The following is a 20,481-nucleotide window of genomic DNA, read 5'->3' on the forward strand; positions in this document are numbered from 1 at the left end:
GCAGTAGCACTTAGAATTATATACCGCTTCATAGTGCTTTACAACTGTTTCTAAGTGGTCAGTAGTCAGCATATTGCCCCCAACACTTTGGGTTCTCATTTTACAGACAGGAGGGAGGGAAGGAGGGAGGGAAGGAGGGAAGGGCAATAGCATTTAGACTTATCTACTGCTTCATAGTGCTTTTACAGCCCTCTCTAAGTGGTTTAGAGTCAGCATATTGCCTCCAACACTTTGGGTCCTCATTTTACCGACCTAGGTCGGATGGAAGGCTGAGTCAATTTGAGCCTGGTGAGATTCGAACTGCCAAATTGCAGGCAGCCGGCAATCAGGTCCTCATTTTACCTCGGAAAGTTGGAAGGCTGAGTCAATAGCAATAGCACTTAGACTTATATACCGCTTTACAGCCCCTCTCTAAGCAATTTACAGAGTCAACATACTGACCCCAACAATCTGGGTCCTCCTTTTACCGACCTTGGAAGGATGGATGGCTGAGTCAACCTTGAGCCTGGTGATATTAAAACTGCCAAATTGCAGATGTTGAGACTGGATTTGGTATTTCTGTCCGCCTATCGAGCCCTTCCCAAGGATGTGAGCTAGGCAGATGTGGATGTTTAACACCATTAAAGGTATCATTGGAGGATGTAAGCTGTTCCAAGTATAGCTACCTTTTGCAACTAATCACTGGTGGTGATTTTGTCAATGCCATATGGTACTCCAGATGTTTTGAGATTGCAGCCGAGATGCCTATTAGTACCATTTTTGCGTTCTTCAATTGTATGGTTATTATTATCTTCAATGTCAGCTTTCACGACTATACATGATGGTGAAAAACCACTGACTGAACTATCATGATCTTTGCTATGTTTGAAAATGTCCTTTGCCTTAATCATGTTCTAAAAATGTATCATGGCCTTCTTCAAGATTAATCTCTTCTGAATTTCTTCAGCAGGAAGTCCATCTTTATCTATTCCTAAGCCAGAGAAAGAAAATGCCCTCCATTCACTGTTTTTTGGATCTAATCTTTTGCACCTTGATGTTGGTTATTTTTTATTTTTTTCTGGTAAATTAAGAAGTATAATGAACTTCTCTCCATTCACTGCAGAAAAAAAAAATTGCTACCAACCTGCCTTCCATTGAGGACCTGTATACTGCACGAGTCAAAAACAGGGCTGTGAGAATATCTACAGACCCCTGACATCCTGGGCATAAATTGTTTCAACTCCTACCCTCAAAACGACGCTATAGGGCACGGCACACCAGAACAAGACACAAGGACAATTTTTGCCATCACTCTGCTAAACAAATAATTCCCTCAGCACTGTCAAACTATTTAGTAAGACTATATTACTATTCTTCTCATCCTTCCTATTACCTATCTTCTTTTCTACTTATGACTATAACCTTGTTGCTTGTATCTTTATGATTTACATTGTTTTATTTAGTTCATAGTATGATTTGATTGCTGATTTAGTATCCTATGACTATCACTAAGCGTTGTATCTTATTATTCTGGATCCTGAATGTAATTTTTTATGTACACTGAGAGCATATGCACCAAAGACAAATTCCTTGTCTGCCCAATCACAATTGGGCAATAAAGAATTCTATTCTATTCTATTCCTTTCCATATTCTATTCTATTCTATCCTAGCCTATATTCCTACTCTATATTCCTATTCTATTCCTTTCCATATTTTCTTCTAATTCTCTCCTATATTCCTATTCCCTTTCCATATTCTATTCTATCCTATTCTAATTCTATCCTGTCCTATCCTCCTACCCCATATTCCTATTCTATTCCTTTCCATATTCTATTCTAATTCTATCCTATATTCCTACTCCCTTTCCTATTCTATTCTATTCTATCCTATATTCCTATTCCATTCTATTTCTATCCTATATTCTTATTCCTTTTCCTATTCTATTCCATTCCATTCTAGGGTTTGCATGCTTTTTTTAAAAAATCCTTCCAAATATCAGTTTCTAGAATTGACAAATACAAGATTTGTTCTTTATGAGCCCCCAAATAAACGTTTTCTTAGAAAGCAACCCCTCCAAAACCTAAATTGAGGGGAAGAAGAAACAAACGGGAACGCGAGCAGGAGGCGTCCCGCCAACTCGCGGCCGCTGCGCATGCCTATGGGGCCGTCTCGGACATTTTCCGACGGTGTGGCTTCTGTTTTGGGCGAGCTTTGCGACAGCAGAAGAGGCGAAAAGCCGTTTACGGCGGAAAAAAGCACAGGGCGCCCGGCAGGTCTCCCGCCTCGGCGCGGGTCCTCGTCCGCGCTTTACGGCCGGCGCGCGTGGGGCGGGGAAGATGTCTGAGAGGAGGCGTGGAGGCGGCGGGAGAAACGAGGCGCCTGAAGCGGCAGCGACGGCGGCAACGGCGGCAACATCAACAACATCAACGGAGATGCCGACAAAGAAGCAGAAGCTGAGCAGCGACGAGAACAGCAACCCCGGAGACCTCTCGGGAGACGAAAATGTGAGCGAGAAGGCCGCTGAGGGGCTGGCCCGGCCGCCGCCACTGGGCTTTTCTTTTCCCGGCCTCCTTGGGAAGGTCCAAGGTGGTGGGGGCCCGGGCCTAGCCCGTCTCCTAGCAACCATGGTGGGGGGGATGCTGGGGATAGTCCTTCAGAGAGACTATCTCTGGTGAGGGGGGGGAGTGATGGGATGCCAACTGACTCCCATCACTTCCCTCCCCCCCTCCCCATATGGGGATGATAGGCCAGGAGAGTGAAAAAGGGACTTCCAACTTCATTATTCCCAGCCTTGTGATGGGATTGTGGGGTTGATAGGGCTGGAAAGGGAAGGTGGGACTGTAAATCCCATCATTCCCAGCCTTGTTATGTTGGCTGGGGATGATAGGGCTGGAAAGAGAAGGTGGAACTCTAATCCCATCATTCCCAGCCTTGTTATGTTGGCTGGGGATAATAGGGCTGGAAAGAGAAGGTGGAACTCTAATCCCATCATTCCCAGCCTTGTTATGTTGGCTGGGGATAATAGGGCTGGAAAGAGAAGATGGAACTATAATCACATTATTCCCAGCCTTGTTATGTTGGCTGGGGATGATAGGGCTGGAAAGAGAAGGTGGAACTCTAATCCCATCATTCCCAGCCTTGTTATGGTGACTGGGAATGATAGGGTTGGAAAGAGAAGGTGGAACTATAAATCCTCCCCTTCGCCAATATGGGGATGATAGACCAGGAGAGTGAAAAAGGGACTTCCAACTTCATTATTCCCAGCTTTGTGTTGGGATTGCAGGGTTGATAGGGCTGGGAAGAGAAGGTGGAACTATAAATCACATCATTCCTAGTTTTGTTATGTTGGCTGGGAATAATGGCCTGGAAAGAGAAGATGGAACTGTAATCCCATCATTCCCTAGCCTTCATGTTGACTGGGGAATTCTGGGAATTGAAGTCCCATGTCTCAAATTTGCCTAGTTTGAAAAACACTGCACACCACGAGGGTATTGATAATTAAAAAAATACTTTATCAGTTTAACTAATCTCCCTCAAATATTTTCTCCTAAAATACATTTAAAAAAAATACTTTTGCCTAGTTTTTCTTTCTTGATGCATATTTCCTAGCAAAGCCATCCATTGTTTCTATTTTCTACAAAAGCTTGGTGCCCAGTCTGAAAAAGATGTTGGAACCTATTGCTTAAACTTGCAGCATGCCATACTGAAAGTTTTATAAAATGAAACAAAAAGTCGCTGTTTGCAAACATCTTAGTCCCTATTGGGTGCATTATTATTTTCAGTTGTTTGTTTATAAGTGCCATTATTGGGAAGCAGGATTATAAAAGGCCGAGTATCTAGTGTTTGTAGAATACTCTTAGCTAATCTATTCAGAAATTTGTTTTTTTCCAATCATTCTGGAAAATTTCTGCATTTCAGACATTGCTGTTGCTGGTTTTGGTTTGTTATGAAATCCATCTTGTTTTTTTTGTTTCCAGGACGATGCTGTTAGCATAGAGAGTGGTACTAATACTGAACGCCCCGACACCCCTACGAACACTCCGAATGCTCCAGGAAGGAAAAGTTGGGGGAAAGGAAAATGGAAGTCAAAGAAATGCAAATATTCATTTAAATGTGTGAACAGCCTCAAGGTATTTCCAGGCTTAAGTATTTCATGAAGTTTGCTGATGCCTGATTAAATATTGTTTATTTTTTTAAATCAAATTTGTATGTCACAACATATTTTGATGGTTAACAAGGTATAAAAACACAATAAATACAAAAATCCTAAGACAGGTGAAAGCTAAAAAGTAATGTGCAGCATCAGATCTTGCCAAAGCTCTCTTCCAAAGTTCCATATTCACCTTTATTCCGGATGACAGGCAATGTTGGAAACAAATGAATCTTCAACAGAAGGTCATTCCAGAGGGTCAGCTCCATCACCACAAAACAGGGCTTTGATTCCCCCATACCTCCTTAAAATGGATACTGGCCCAACTTGGTAGAAAGTAGCTTCCCATGCTCCCAAAATTAGGACAATCATTTAAAAACAATTGTTTTAGGGTACTCATAGTGCCCTGTTGGCGAACCTATGGCACAGGTGGCAGAGGTGGCACATAGAGCCCTCTCTGTGGGCACACGCACCATCTCCATCTGCTCTTCTAATTTCCGGCATGCACATACACGCTGGCCAGCTGGTCGTCGCGGGCACTGGAGCTCCAGAAAACACATTGAAAGCGGCCCGAAAAACAGCCCCAAAACAGGTTTTGGGTCATTTTCAGGCTGTTTTTCGGGCCATTTTGGGCCATTTTCCTAACCTGAAAACACCTTGAAAATGGCCAAGAAACGCTCTGAAAATGCCCCCAAAAACACCCTGAAAATGGCCCAGAAAATGCCCCAAAAACAGGCATGCCACGCCAGGCAGATGTTCTTCAGGTTTCTGATGTTCTGGGCCCATGAAGACCAGCTGGCCGGCGCGCATGCTGGAAACCTGACGACTAGCTGGCCAGTGCATGTGCACCGGTCAGCTGGTCTTTGGGTTTCTGTTGCTCTAGCATGCGCACATGCATGCACGTTCTGGTTTGGACACTCAGTACCGAAAAGGTTTGCCATCACTGTCATAGTGTGAATAATAAGATTATTTAAGATACATCCTCCAAGTACTAAACTTAGTTGTACCATATTACTGTTCCGTTTTCAGAAAATCCCATCTCATAGGGTTCTTTTTAAATACCTTTGTTACGAGTTCAGATGCATTTACTGTTATGAGAGGCATATCTAGACATAAGTGGAACAACAGGAAATTGTATTTTAGCTGTTGGCAGGAAATTGACGGGTGCCCTTTCTTTTGGGGGAATGGCTAAGAACAGCAGCTGAACATAACTTAGGTTTCCAGCATTCTTAGGACTGTAGAAGCATAGCCTTCATACACAAGAGAGAACCCTTAGCAATTGTTTTCATTTTGGATAAAGGATATTTAATTGAAACGAATTCTGGAGTTGTTTCTAGACTCAGTTGTTAAGCTCAGTGTCTGCCTGCTCTTTTCGTTTTAGCCTCTTTTTCCTAAACCTTTTTCTTCCTGTTCCTCAAATGCTACCTAAGAGTTTTATATAATATTAAAATGCCCTAAAGATGACTTTGTCTCTCGGGTCTCTCAGGAACGTATCTACAGAGTTTGCAGTTAGCTCACCACTGCTGTTCTTCGGGATGTTTTTCTTTGTCTCACAAAAGGCTGCTGCCTTGGTATCCCCTAGTTCAGTGATGGCGAGCCTTTTTTGGCTTGCGTGCCACAAGTGGGGGGAGCGCAGGGGGGTTGTGTGTGGGCGTGCCGCACCCATAATGCAATGTGCGACCCCCCCAGTGCGCATGCGTGCACAACGGGCGCGACCCCCCCATTTTTACATGCTTTTTTTCACCCTCCCCAGGCTCCAGAGGCTTTATAGGAGCCGGGGGCCCCCCGAAAAGAGCCTCCCCCCCCCGAGGCTCTCCGGAGGCTTCAGGGACCGTCCGGAGGCTTCCCTGAAGCCTTTGGAACGCTTAAAATGACCCTCCGAGCAAACCGGAAGTGACTTACGGTTTGCTCGGAGGGTCGTTTTAAGCGTTCCGAAGGTTTCATGGACGCTCTGGAGGCCTAGTTGTCTTTCATCCAAATGCTGGCAGTCCTTGACTTAGGACCACAATCGAAACCGGAATTTTTGTTGCTAAACAAGGTGGTTGATAAGCCAGTTACACCCAATTTTATGAGCTTTCTTGTTAGGTCTGGTAACCAAATGACTGCAATTAAGTGAATCAGATGCTTGTTCAGGAAGGCAAATATAGCATTCTCCCTCTGATAATGTCACATTTCCATCTTTGGGCAAGGGGTCCCAAGTTTTTACTTTGGTAGATTAGTCATTTTGTAACTGTGAGTGGCCGCTCAGTATTATTTGTGGGCATGCGACATCTTTTATATTATTGAATGTTATTTTAAAAAAGGTCAGAAAATGAATTTGTCACTAAGTGATGTGGTTTTAAAGTGCGACTTGGCATGACTCAATCCCAGCAGTCCTGGATACTGTCATAACCCAGAATCCATGCAGGTCATTTAGGGAGGTCCACATGTGACGGGAGTCCTGTACAAGCAGGCCAGCGGGTAAGAGCTGAGGAAGGGTGGATGAGTGAGTACTGCAGGTAGACACTACTCAGGATAAACAGGCCTGTGAAGGACAAGGATGGGCAGTAAGGAGTATGGGAAGGCTGGTGGGAGCAGTTATGGAGCAGGAGTAGGTGGAGTTGTACTATGGAATAGGAAGTCCCTTGAATCCCATACTCCATAATGAGGCCTCTTGGGAGAAAATGTAGGAGTGACTTATAGGACTTTGTGGGAAGCCGACAGGAAAGGTCACAAATGGAAATCCGGTGACTGCAGCTCATGACAATGACATAGTTGTGACGGCCAGATCACCGAGGACTGGTCGTAAGTCCCCCTTGTTCAGCACGCATAATTTTGAAGGGTTCCTAACAAATTGTCATAATTTGTCCACCTGTATAATAATTTTGTGAAGCCTATTTCTGTCCCTACTGAATTTGTTTTAATGCTAGATGAAATGCTACGGTTGGAACTTGTCTTGTGATTTCTTTTTCAGGAGGATCACAGTCAACCATTATTTGGGGTGCAGTTTAATTGGCACAGCAAGGAAGGTGATCCCCTGGTGTTTGCCACTGTTGGCAGCAACCGAGTGAGTAGCTTCTTAAAATTTGTTTTGGGCTTCTTTCTTTCCAATGGAATAGATTATCTGTAGCTTAGGGAGGAATCTGGGTCTCTCTGAGCATAATTATTTGCTTGCAGATATTTCATTATTCAACTAGGTAAGATCAGTCAGTAGCAAACCCCACACTTGCAGTAATGTTGTTACCTGGTTGGGTAATGAAACGTCTGGAAGCAAACAACCAAGCTCAGAGAGCACAACAAACTCCACAACTTTTCTTCTTGCTTCCCGAGGGTCTGCTGTCCCACCTTTGAAGCTTATAGAGTGCCTCTTTTGAAAACGTTGAACGGTGCTTTTGAATTCATGAGTTGACTCTTGGAATTTGTGATGAATTGAGGCAGCAGGGAACCAAGCTGGCAGTGGTTTCTGAGTGCAGCCTACGCAATGCCTCAGATGCATAGACTTTTGAATGAAAAGCAGTGGACTTGTTCCACTGGGGATTTGGGAAGCAGAGAATTTGACCAGAATTTAAAAATACGGCCTAAGCCGATTGAATTATGACATGTTATTTATTTCAATCCCATCTTTTAAAATCATTTTTACAAGTAATTCAAGGCGGCAAATGTATCTGGTATCTTAAACGCTGGATCAAACTGACTGTCTTGTTTTAGTTAACTTTCTGTGTGTTTTTATTATACTGTATGATATAATTTTGCAGCGGGAGTATCATAAGTTTGCTTGCCTCTCCCAAGACTTATGTTGTACCTGTTGTTAAACACAGAGGTGGTATTCAGTTGGTTCTTTCCAGTTCGAGGCTCTGCCCAACTGCCCCAACGTAATGTGTGAGCACTGCGCATGTGCAGAAGGCAGTGCACATGCGCAGATGAGGCGTGTGCGCTCACATTTGTGAACTGTTAGGGAAGGTAAGTGAATCCCACCGCTGGTTAAACACATGAATCTATATGCATATAGATATTCAAAGTTACATTGATAGAGCTGAGCAGATCTGCAACAGATGAAATAGATTATGGCTGGATAAATACATTGTTATTCAAATTTTTATTGCTTTTTTAAAAAACATTTTCAAGGAAAAAGGGTTATAGGGTTATAAAACATTTTGACAGCTACATCGTGCGGTGGGGAGAAGCCCCCCCCAGGTTTTGCAACTTTTACAAACAATGATAGAAAAATATCAGCATTTACTTAAGTATTAGCAGTTTTAAATTTGACACAAAATCATCCGTATGTTTCAATCATTTGTTTTGTATCACTTCCATAAAAATACATTGTAGCAACAATTGCAATAGTGTTCCAAGTCACTTTTGTGATCTGAGTCTTCTAGCTGTTGCATCCTCTCTCTCATCCACAGGCTGAGCCTCAGCCCCTCCCCCCCTTGTTTCTTGTGTAACATCCCCCATTTCACCTAAAAGAGCACTGTGTTTTTTAGCGAAAGCCTCTGCTTCCACAGGTGTGTGGATTCTAATTCTGTTGCCCTCCCAAAAAATCAGCATGCCTTCTGGAAATAGCCATCTAAACCAGACCTCATTATTATATAATTTTTTTGCTAAGAAGGAATATTTCCCTCTATTATCTCTTACTTTTTTGGGGATCTGTTTAAGAATGGTTATTTCTTTGTCTTTATATTTTAGTGGTCCTCCCCTTTGAGCTCCTAGAACCTCATCTCTTGTAGTTTTTCTAAGAAATTTAATATGAACTTCCCTTGGAACGTTGTGTGTTCTTGCATAGGCCGAATTAACCCTATAAATCAGGTCAATGTCCCACCAAAGCTGTTCTTAGCTGGATAAATACATTGTGGGCCTATTTAAATTAAGCTGTTTGTGTACCTTTTCTTTCCTTCCTGCTGCTGAGAAAAGGTAACTTCGAAGTTTTCAACTTTGGTATGGTAGGTCTTCACTTTGGGAAACAGGAGCTTTAACAAACTCTTGTGTTTTGTCCATCTGCAGGTAACTTTGTATGAATGCCATTCCCAAGGAGAAATACGGTTATTGCAATCCTATGTAGATGCTGATGTATCCTTCATTACATATATTTCTAGAATTGTTTTCAGGGAGGCATCATGTTTCTCTCCCTCTTTTTTTAAATTAGGCCATATCACAAGTTCTGTTTTTTTTTAAAAAAAAAAAATCTCTCTGTGTGTGAAATAAAATGTTCTGTCCTGTGGGATTTTGGATCTCACTGTTATTAGTCCCAACTGAATAATGATGTATGTTTTCTTTCCCCCTTTTGTCCCCTTTTCTCATTTCTCAATGACGCATGGTTTCCTTTGTATCAGTTGTGGTTCCAAAGGGATTGTAGTTTTCTATTATGGTTTCTTAGGGTGGCTTTGAGCACATCACATTTTCTGAAACCCCCTGGAAGAACAGGTCCCTTCATAAGGCTCTTTAGTAGTAATAAGATAATGGCTTATACACTATGGGAAATATGCTGTCACTTGTTCTATATTCAAGATGCTATTTAAGTATTTTGAATGCTTTGCCAAAATATTTCTTCTTGGAGGAAAGCATCTACCTAATTAAGAGTATTGCTGGGGAAAAAAGTAAACGGTGATATATATTTGTGATTTATAAATGATCCTAAGTGTTGTAGCCCACCAGTGGCCAGCAGAGCTGGGAGCAGATTCAGACAGTGAGGAGGTTGGGGAGGAACATGGACCTGGAGTCTGCAGAAGGCTCTGATGAGGGCTCTGTGATTGAAATGACACCTAGGGAACAGTTTAATAGCTGTTTTGCAATATCTAGCACAGTGTTTCCCAACCTTGGCAACTTGAAGATGTCTGGACTTCAACTCCCAGAATTCCCCAGCCAGCGAATGCTGGCTGGGGAATTCTGGGAGTTGAAGTCCAGACATCTTCAAGTTGCCAAGGTTGGGAAACATTGATCTAGCAATCCTTTCACTCATTTTCCATCCTCTGTTGCCTCCAGCTTTTATCCATTCCCTTCACCTCATACGAACTCCTCTGCCTCCTCTTTTAGCTCCCTGGAATAGCCACCTGCATCTGGTGTCCTTGCATCAAATCAGTAACTATGCAGGGAATTTATGGGAATTGTTCTCCAAAAACATCTGGAGAGAACTAAGCCAGAGAAAGCTTCTGCAGAGCTGTGGGCTGTTAATATTTTAATGGCTGCTGCACATATTGAACATAATCGTCCTTTGGCTCGTAACAGATTTTGATGTCAAATGGCAAATCATTTGTGCAAACGGTTGAAGGAATAAACTACCACTAACCTACTTTTTAAGCTGCCCCTTTTCCCAAAGGAGGGTCTTTAAGTTGTGCAAGCCTTTTTCTAGCCCTGTCGGTGGAAAGTCCGCCGTTGTGTGTATTGCACTTAACTACCTACTTCAGGCAGATGAAAACTTCTATACTTGTGCTTGGACTTATGACAGTAATACAAGCCATCCTCTTCTGGCAGTGGCTGGCTCCCGAGGCATTATTCGAATAATTAACCCCATTACGATGCAGTGTATAAAGGTGAGTTGATCCCAGAGGTAAATATGAGGTTCGAATATTGTCTCTGGCCTCTTAGTAGAAAATATGTAGGATGAGATAGGGACCGGGAGAGGTCATCCTTTAGCATGCAAGGGATTGAAGTTCAGCCTCTCCAGGGAAATCTGAAATAATCCTGCTTTAAACTCTTCAAGATTAACCACAGATAGTCCTTGAGTTACAACCATAATGGAGACGTCACAGTCATAATTTGTGATAGTCACCCCCATGACTGACCTATTTTATACCCTTTTTTGAGACGCTGGTAAAGTGCCACAAGCATTAAGTGAACCAATGGTTTACTATGGGCCACTTTTTGCTGAAAACTGGAAGTGCGCGTTGGTTCTTGGCAAATCATTTGTTAAGATGTGCTCATGTGACTGGGATGCTGCAAACTACTGTAAATTCAGGCCTGTTGCTGAGTGTCCAGTGTGTGTGTGCATGGGGTGGGGTGGGGGTGGCCATTGGAATGTCAGAACCAGATTGTAAGTATCCCCAGGGAGATCTGTCATAACTTTGAACAGTCACAAATCAAGGACTAGCTGTACTGGACTAGTTGCCTCAGAACTCTGGCATGGAAAGTGTTGCCACAAGGAAACTGATCTCTGAATTTTATTGCAGCATTATGTGGGCCATGGAAATGCAATAAATGAATTGAAATTTCACCCGAGGGATCCAAATCTTCTTTTGTCTGTTAGCAAAGGTAGGAGAATAAATTCCTTTTAACAGTTTTTATGAGTAATATACTGTATTAATGGCCTTTTTTTGTACCAGCAAGAAGGAGAGCAAGGATGGCTGTGAAATTAACAAAGCATCATATTAAAAAGTTATAAAATTTAAATCTAATGCTGGATAGACTATTAGAAAAAGGATACTACCCATTGTTTTATAAGGAGTGCTTTTAAGAAAGAAATATATTTTTGGCTAGAACGTGAGAAAACAGAATATTCAGGTGGAACAAAACATTGATTAAGGATTTTCAAGAATAGTTTTGTTTCTTACGACTTTGAAATTAGTTTAGTCCAATAAAATATTGTATTTGCAAGATTATTGAGGTGCCTCAGGGTTTAAAAATGTAATTGACTGCCAGGCTCTTTATACTGAAAGCATGAAACAATTGAAGGAATTCTTTCTCATTTGACATAGATATGTCCCACTTCTATGTTGTTCTGGCTTAATACCCCTTTGTATCAGCAGTACAAAGATCAGCAACATTTAAAGACAATTTGAAATTTATCAGTTTACAAAGAAGGGGGATTTCCTGATTATAAGGCATAAGAAAACAGTGTCGCCCTTTAATGTTTATGATTTTGTTTCCTACTCTGAACTATGGTCAGACTGTGGTTTATTACACAAGCATGACATTCTAGGCCTGAAAAGACCACCTTGGTAAATGAAAAATCACAATGAGCTACAGAAGAATACCTGGCACTCCAACCAGCTGTTTGGGGGCTAGGATAATGGCAGTAGTACTGGGGCTGGCAGTAGTGAGGCCTAGAGGTAATAGAGGCACTCTGGGGCATCTCTGGGGATGGCAGTGAATTTATTGACTTTTTAAAAACCACCAGCAGGGCACTGGCTCCTCCAAATGTTGCTTATTTACATTTTTCTAGGAAGCAGAGTCACTGCTGGGGGATGCTGGGGATATGTATTCAACAATATCAGGAGAGAGCTGTCAGTTGCTGTCCTTTAGGAACTACACCCTTGAACCTTGTGTGGTTACAGCAAATGCTACATTTTTTTTTCAAAGTCAAACTTGGAATTATTGAAAAGTTTGCTTTATTTCAGAGAGATAGCAGATGCTTTCTTTTTGTAGCTGCACTGAAGATTCATAGGACTGAAGATTTTTTTTCTTTAGAAGTAAGCTATGGTTATTAAATAAGCCTGAAGAGACACCCCCAAACCTCCTCTCTGTTAGAAGGAAGCTCTTAGGCAGCCTAGATGTTTGAAATCTCATGTGAGATCTGGGCCTATTTGTTTTAATGAAGCATTTATATCTCTCTGGCATCTCTAACTAAACTTTGATGTCGTTGGCTATAATATGTAATTATAAATGAAGATTATGTTAATGGTGAGTTACCTATGGATTACACAATCTAATCTGGTTTCTTTGATTTTACTAGATCATGCACTCCGCTTGTGGAATATTCAGACAGACACTTTGGTTGCGATATTTGGAGGGGTCGAAGGACACAGAGATGAAGTTTTAAGTGCAGTAAGTCCAATACTATTCTGTGAATTTGGAAATTATTTTGGCTTTGAGTTTTGTACTGAAAATCAAACTTTATAAAAGAAAACCGAAACAATTACAAATACAGTGATAAGGTTTATTTGGAGATGAGAGCTTTTTCTGGGGTGTTGTCTTTCTTTGATTTGAATATTGGATGCAGAACTTAAAATTATGCCTTTGTATGTTTTGTGTACAGGATTATGACCTGCTTGGTGAGAAGATAATGTCCTGTGGCATGGATCACTCTCTAAAGCTTTGGCGAATCAATTCAAAGAGAATGATAAATGCCATCAAAGAATCCTACGAATACAACCCCAATAAAACAAATAGGTAAGAAACCGTCCTGATCCCGTTGTTATACTTCCCTACTGAGTCTTAAAGTCTTCGTATGCAATCATGTATCCTCTGATCTAAAACTGGTAAGTGCTTGGATTTAGAAATGGATTAATCTCAAAACTGAGAGTCCGGGCCTAAATTAGGAGTAGGGACACTCATCCATTGTCAGCCACAAAATTACATTGGTTGGATCTGGACCAATCAATGTCTCTCTGTCTTACAAGGGTTTTTTTTGTGTGTGTGTGTGTGGGGGACTCTGGATTTATGCTAGACACTGCAACTGTCATAAATATGAGTCAGTTGTCAACATCTGAGTTTCGATCAGGTGATCACGGGGATGCTGCAACATTCGTAAGGGTGAAAAAGGGGCATAAGTCACTTTTTTACAGTACCATTGTAACCGGTCACTAAATGAACTGTTGTAAGTTGACTACCTGTATGTGTTGTGTTTAATCAGTGACCAGAGGTGGGTTCCTACTGGTTCAGACTGGTTCGGCCGAGTAGGTAGTAACTCAGCCTGCCACGCCCCTGAACCGGTTCTATCAGCGGTGCCTACAGCGGCGCCATCTTGGGGTTTTTTTTGCTTCTGCGCATGCACAGAAACAAAAGCGGGCAGCGCGTCCCTGAGCGAACCAGCAGTAGCAGCAGCCAAAAGCCACCCCTCTCAGTGACCAATAATTGTATTTAAACATAACAATAATTGTTGCATTCAGTGTAGGCCTTTTCTCCCAATTTTTCCTGTTTTTTCATGTCTCCCTACTTTTGTCTGCAGGCCTTTTGTTTCTCAAAAGATTCATTTTCCTGACTTCTCTACAAGGGACATACATAGAAATTATGTAGATTGTGTGCGATGGCTGGGTGATCTGATCCTTTCCAAGGTACTTTTTTCATTTTAAAATTACATGTTTTTTGGTTCCATTACCGTATTTTTTGGAGTATAAGACACACCTTTTTCCTTCAAAAAAGAGGCTGAAAATCTGGGTGCGTCTTATACACTGAATACAACATTTTTTTGCAAACCCGAAACCCTGCCCCCTTCACCAAAATGGCCGTGCAGAACCTTCAGGAGGCTTTCAGAGAGCTCCTGGGGGTTGGGGAGGACAGAAATGAGGAAAAAATGGTCTGTTTTTTTGCTCAATTTTACCCCAGCCCCCAGGAGCACTCTAAGCTTCCTAAAGACTATCCATTCCCTTTTTTTTACGAGAGATGGGGCCGTTTTTATGAAAAACTGGCCTATTTTGCCCCCCCCCCCCCAGCACTCTGCAAGCTCCCTAAAGGCTATCCATGCCTTTTTTTGGGGGGGAAAACAGGCTGTCTTTGGGAGGTTTACAGAGTGCAAAAACTTTTTTTAAAAAAAAAATCGTCTTCAAAACCTTGCTGCGTCTTATACTCCGGTGCGTCTCATACTCCGAAAAATACAGTAAGTTTTGATATCTAGAAGGCATCTTAAAAACAGTTTACTCTCTGTGGTAAATGAATTGTAGATTATGGATCTATGCCCTATTGCTATTTCTTTCAAAAACACAGTTGTTAGCATATGTTAAATGTTCCATATTAGCTGCAGTTTAGGTTAGTGAAAACGTTTTTGTCACTAATATTGCTTCCCACCCCCCTCCCTATTTCTCTCTGCAGTCCTGTGAAAATGCCATAGTATGCTGGAAACCTGGCAAAATGGAAGACAACATAGATGAAATTAAGGCCAGCGAGTCTAATGTGACTATTTTAGGGCGATTTGATTATAACCAATGTGATATTTGGTATATGAGGTTTTCTATGGATTTCTGGCAAAAGGTAAACATCATATATAATTGGATAATAGAATAGAATAATACAGGTAGTCCTCAACTTGCGACCACGATTGAACCCGACATCTCTGTTGCTAAGTGAAACATTTGTTAAGTGGGTTTTGCCCCACTTTATGATCTTTCTTGCCACGGTTGTTAAGTGAATCATTGCACTTGTTAAGTTGATAACCTGGTGGTTGTGTGAATTTGGCTTTCCCGTTGACTGCTGGTCAGAAAAGCACATGACCCTGAGATATTGCAACTGTGATAAATACGAGTCAGTTGCCAAGCGTCTGAATTTCATGCCGTTGTAACTTTGAACGGTTGCTAAATGAACTGTTGTAAGTCGAGGACCACCTGTATATGGAGTAAACTAGGGCTTTAATTGAATGTAAGGTCTTGTGAAGCACCTTGAGTGTTAATTCGTCGGGATTAAACAGCCCATCTATGTATAGGAATTAAGATTGAACAGGAAAATTCAGGGTGAGTGACTGAGTCTATCAACGGTAACACACTTTAATATGTCAGATTTCAGGTCTGTTTTGAGTCTGTCATGATTGGGTGATGCTCTGGGGTCTTCATTACTGAATGCCTCTGGGTGATAGGGGTGAATGAGAAACTAAAGGTAGTCTTCAAGTTAGGATGGTGATTGGGACTGGGACGTCACATGACCGCTTCACATAGCTACGGAAATCCAGCCCATCCTAGTTGCCATCATAACCCTGAGATGCACAGGTTGTTAAGAGGAAAGCAGTGAGAGCTGCAGGTTAGGAACATGGGGATGCAGCAAGAAGGTATGAGAGGCTAGGCACGGACCAAATGTGAGTTGGAGGAGGTGTTTGAATCTCATTGATGTAACAGCAATAGCAGTTAGACTTATATACCACTTCACAGTGCTTTACAGCCCTCTGTAAGCGGTTTACAGAGTCAGCCTGATGCCCCCAACAATCTGGGTCCTCATACTATCCACCTCGGAAGGATGAGAGGCTGAGTCAACCTTGAGCCTGGTGAGATTCAAACTGCCAAATTTCAATCAGTAAGCAGAAGTAGCCTGCAGTACTGCACTCTAACCACTGCGCCACCAGAACTCTTCAGATGATTTTTCTGGGAAACAGGAAAACCAATTCAGGTGTTTAAAATAATATCGTCAATGGAATGAGAACCACTAAGTCAACCGAGTGGATATCCCAAAGGTGCTTTTTCAAGAGGCAGCTGGACAAAGACAACAGATAATTCAGTCAGACTTCATTCTCACTCATCAGCAATGCTTGCTCTTGTGCCAATCCTGTGTTTCCCATGTATTTCTAATGTGAAGAATTCGGTCTCTTGGATGGCTATTAAGTATTTCCACTATGGAAAAGAAAGCTTAGTACAGTACATTTTCATGACGGGGGGAATGGAATTTTTCTGGAATGAAGAATGCTAGAGGTTTCCAGGTTTTTTTTTTAAAAGAACACACACAATGTAAATGTTTTCTGCAGTTGGGAATCTACACATGTTCTTAATAGAGAACATGCTTGGCTGTAGCAAGCTATGACCTTATTAGTACACGATGGCCTAGTTTTAAATAGTTGAAGCCTTTGAATCAGCCTTGGCAAGTTTCTACAGCTTCCTTGGCAACATTTTCTATAAGTGGTTTGCAATTGCTTCATTCATTAGGACAAGAGAGGGTGATGGACCCAAAGCCACCCAGCCAGTTTTCCATGCCCAAGGCAGATTTAGAACTCGGGTTTCCTCATTCCTAGTCCAGTGCCTGAACCACTAAACCAAACTGCCTCTGTAACTTAACTGTATATTCACACCCCAAAAAGTGGTGTTAATTACAATGGCTTCTTCACTTTGCAGACTCTTACCCAATCTGGCGTGTTACAGCTGGGTTAAGCTACAATTTCAAGGCAATAATCTACACTTTTGGAGATCACTGAACAGGGGAAGGGTAATCTAAACCACAGTGTTTTATGAATGACTTCTGTTAAAAATATTCAATGGTCCAAAATATTTTATTCTTATAGCCTTACTAGAGAAGAAGGGACATCACCAGGATAAACTTCATTTGCACAGGTAGTCCTCAACAACCATAGTTGAGCCCAAAATTTCTGTTGCTAAGCAAGATAGTTGTTAAGCGAGTTTTGCCCCATTTTACAGTCTGTCTTGCCACAATTCAGTGAATCATGGCCGTTGTTAAGTTAGCACTAGGAGTTTTAAGTGAATCTGGCCTTCCCATTGACTCTGTCAGAAGGTCGCGAAAGGTGATCACATGACCCCAGGACACGGCAACTGCCATAAATACATGCAAATTTTGATTGCGTGACCACGGAGATGCCTCAATGGTTATGTGACAAATGGTCATAAGTCACTTTCTTCAGTGTTGCTATAACTTTGATCACTAAATAAAAGGTGGTAAGTTGAGAACTACCTGTACATTACTAAACCATAGTTCAGGACCATGGAGAAAGCCATTTCTTTACATTGCTTACCAATGTGGAGTGATTATTCTATTACTAAAATGTAGCATACAGCTTGAACAATTTATTTGGGGCAGGAATTAAGCTCCAGGCATTTATTGAGTTGCCTGAATAGGAAGGGTTTGAATATATGTTTGTTGAAGTAAGTATGAATTACAACATCTCTGTAACCCAATGTAGTAGGCTGCGATATTGAACAATACAATTTAGATCCTTTGATCCTTGTGTCCGTGGTACAGGATTGAGTGCATGTATCTTCCAGATGCTGGCATTGGGCAATCAAGTTGGCAGACTCTACGTATGGGACTTAGAAGTAGAAGATCCACATAAAGCAAAGTAAGTACCGTATTTTTTCCTCCCCCCCCCCCTTTTTTTTGAGGAAAAAAGATGCGTCTTATACTCGGAAAAATACGGTATGTATAAATTTTTGGTTCTTGCAAACATTGAAACATGCACGTATACTCTTAAATTGTAAAGTTTAAAATTGTAGTTGGAAAAATTGATTGGTATGCCTTTTGTTCAATAATGAAGGGGGTTGCCACGATAAAATAACTGGGATATAGGTACCTACTTGCACTCCTTAATAACTTATGTATGATCTTCCTTTTATTTCCGATTAAGAATGTACAGTAAACCCTCATCATAATGCAGGGGTGTCAACTCAAGGCTCAAGGGTCGGATCTGGCCCGTGGGATGCTTAGAGCTGGTCCGCGGGGCCACCCTGGAAACAGCAAAGGACTGGCCAGCGGTGCCTCTGCTAGCAAAAATGGAGCTCAGGAGGGCTGCCTGCGGCCCTCCTGAGCCCCCTTTTCACTGGCAGAGGTCGCAGGAGGCTGTTGCAGCTGAAAATGGAGCTGTTTTCGCTGGCAGAGTGCTCAGGCCACCACAGACATCTCTGACATGAGTGACATCAAGCTGGCCCCACCCCGAGGTCAAACACACCCCTGATGTGGCCCTCAAGTGAAATCGAGTTTGACACCCCTGTTGTAATGAGTTGACGGAGGGAAACTATCTCTTAAAGCAGGGTACCATTAAATTTGATTTAAAGCAGGGTTACCATTTTAATGCATATGTAAAATGGGAATGGGATTTTGTCCACGTGACTTTTTCAATTTTTATATGTGTTTAAATTAGTGAATGGGCTTCATGAATGCATGGGAGCATACAGTATATTGACACATTTTGGTTACTGCTTCTGAATTTCTAAACAAGCATTTGACATAAAAATCAGCACTTCATGATTTTCTAATATGCCTGTAACAAAGTAAGGATTTCCAGGACCTAAACCTTTACAGACAGCGTAGATTTACCTGATATAACCCCCCTCATAGTCATTTACCAGAGCATACCTTTATCACAGTTCCAAAAATTTAAGCCTAGTTTACAGCATACATGCAAGAGCATGGTAGAAGTATTTTTCCCCTTCTTTCTTGCATCAGCTTTTTTTAAAAAAATATGGATAAATATTTCTTTTTGAACAAATCCGTCTCTTTAATCTGAAGTTATTAAACCAGGATTCATTTTTTCAAACTCATTAAATGTTGATTTCTTTGTATGTTTGGGCATAGTATTCAGTGAGCTTGTGGGAAGATGACATCTTAAAATGAAGTTTAAAACACTTAGCTCCTTTTTCTACATTGTGCAAGATGCTCTCCTTTCTTTCAAAGAAACCTAATACTTAATTTCTTTAATAGGTGCACAAGTCTTATTCATCCAAAGTGTGCTGCTGCTATTCGACAAACCAGCTTTAGCAGAGATAGCAGTATCCTTATAGCTGTGTGTGATGATGCCAGCATCTGGCGCTGGGACCGACTTCGATAAATTAATGGCTCCCTGAGACTTAGGCTGCTTTTTTGCCATCATAATTTTTCACCTGCCGATACTGTAAACGCTTTCAAAGTAATCTTTCCTTGCCTCGGTCAACAGCTGAACTTAAGAGATGTTTACATTTGATTTGGTGGCATTGTCCTTTTTTTAAAAAAAAAAACCTGCTTTTTTAAATAAAAAAATATTTTTGGTACATTTGAAAAAATTATTTTACTTTTGGTGTTTGAAGGTTGGAGGACTTACTCTGTATTGAATAGATATTTGCCATTTTGTATGTTTGTGAACTAACAGACAAGCAGATAAAAAGTTTGGGCATGTGAGAGAGAGAGCTTTGATAAGATAACGAAAGAGAACATGTTATGCAGGATTCTAGTTCCTTCAAATGTAAGGCTTCATTATTTTTAAGCAGCTAATTTTTAACAATGAAAACCTGCTTGAAAGCATTGTGTTATTTGAAAAGTCAGATATCATGACTGAAACAGGCTTACCATAATTCAAACAAGGTTGCAAATGAATGTGAAGGACACAGTTTTATTTTAATGTGAATTGGCATGTAGAAACAAACTGATTGACTGGTCAATTTTATTTCATTCCTCCTACAGCCCCTCCTTTTATTTCACTCCCCCCACTCTCCCCTTGTTTTTCTGAAAGTTGTGCATTCAGTCAAAAATTATTAGGAAGCAGGAATAAGTACTTTACAGATATGCAACATTTTAATGAAAGCAATTTAAAATGTTTTGAAGCTTCCATATGAACTTGAAAGAAAAGATGTAGCTGGGTTAGTAGTTGCACTATGGAATCAATATATTTGGGAAGATGCCCAAAATGAGAGGCACAGTTCTATTTTCTATATATTTATATATTCTATTTTCTTCAAGCAACTCAAATGTAATATACACAATATGTGGCACTTATTATTCCAACTCCCTCCTCCCCACCCCAGCAACAACCCTATAAGATTGATTGGGCTGAGAGAGATATGTTACAGATACATGTAAGATAAGCTACTTACCAGGAAGAAAATGTGAATGTGTGTAATTTGGTGATTAAATAAAAATTGGAATAGCATGTATAATTTTTAATCTTCAAATTGCTTGTTTTGAACACTTACATTCACATCAATTTTACTTTACTTTTTTGGCTATGCATAAAACAACAAGCATTGTCAACTACCTGATTGGTTAGCCC

At 41.2% G+C, this 20,481-nt stretch overlaps 1 protein-coding gene across 1 annotated transcript; it reads left to right on the top strand.

Annotated features, from left to right (window-relative positions):
- Window positions 1-2,113: 2,113 nt before the first annotated feature.
- On the top strand, window positions 2,114-19,486 carry EED (embryonic ectoderm development). The gene is made up of 12 exons (XM_081950884.1): window positions 2,114-2,484; window positions 3,958-4,110; window positions 7,084-7,176; window positions 9,111-9,176; window positions 10,511-10,636; window positions 11,273-11,354; window positions 12,775-12,866; window positions 13,078-13,211; window positions 13,990-14,095; window positions 14,850-15,008; window positions 17,729-17,802; window positions 19,161-19,486. The coding sequence occupies exons 1-12, from the start codon at window positions 2,317-2,319 to the stop codon at window positions 19,285-19,287; spliced, it is 1,380 nt and encodes a 459-aa protein (XP_081807010.1). The 5' UTR covers window positions 2,114-2,316; the 3' UTR covers window positions 19,288-19,486.
- The last annotated feature ends 995 nt before the right edge of the window (window positions 19,487-20,481 follow it).

This window comes from Natrix helvetica, assembly GCF_964273705.1.
Source record: "Natrix helvetica genome assembly, chromosome: 4".
In the NCBI taxonomy this organism is placed as follows: domain Eukaryota; kingdom Metazoa; phylum Chordata; class Lepidosauria; order Squamata; family Natricidae; genus Natrix; species Natrix helvetica.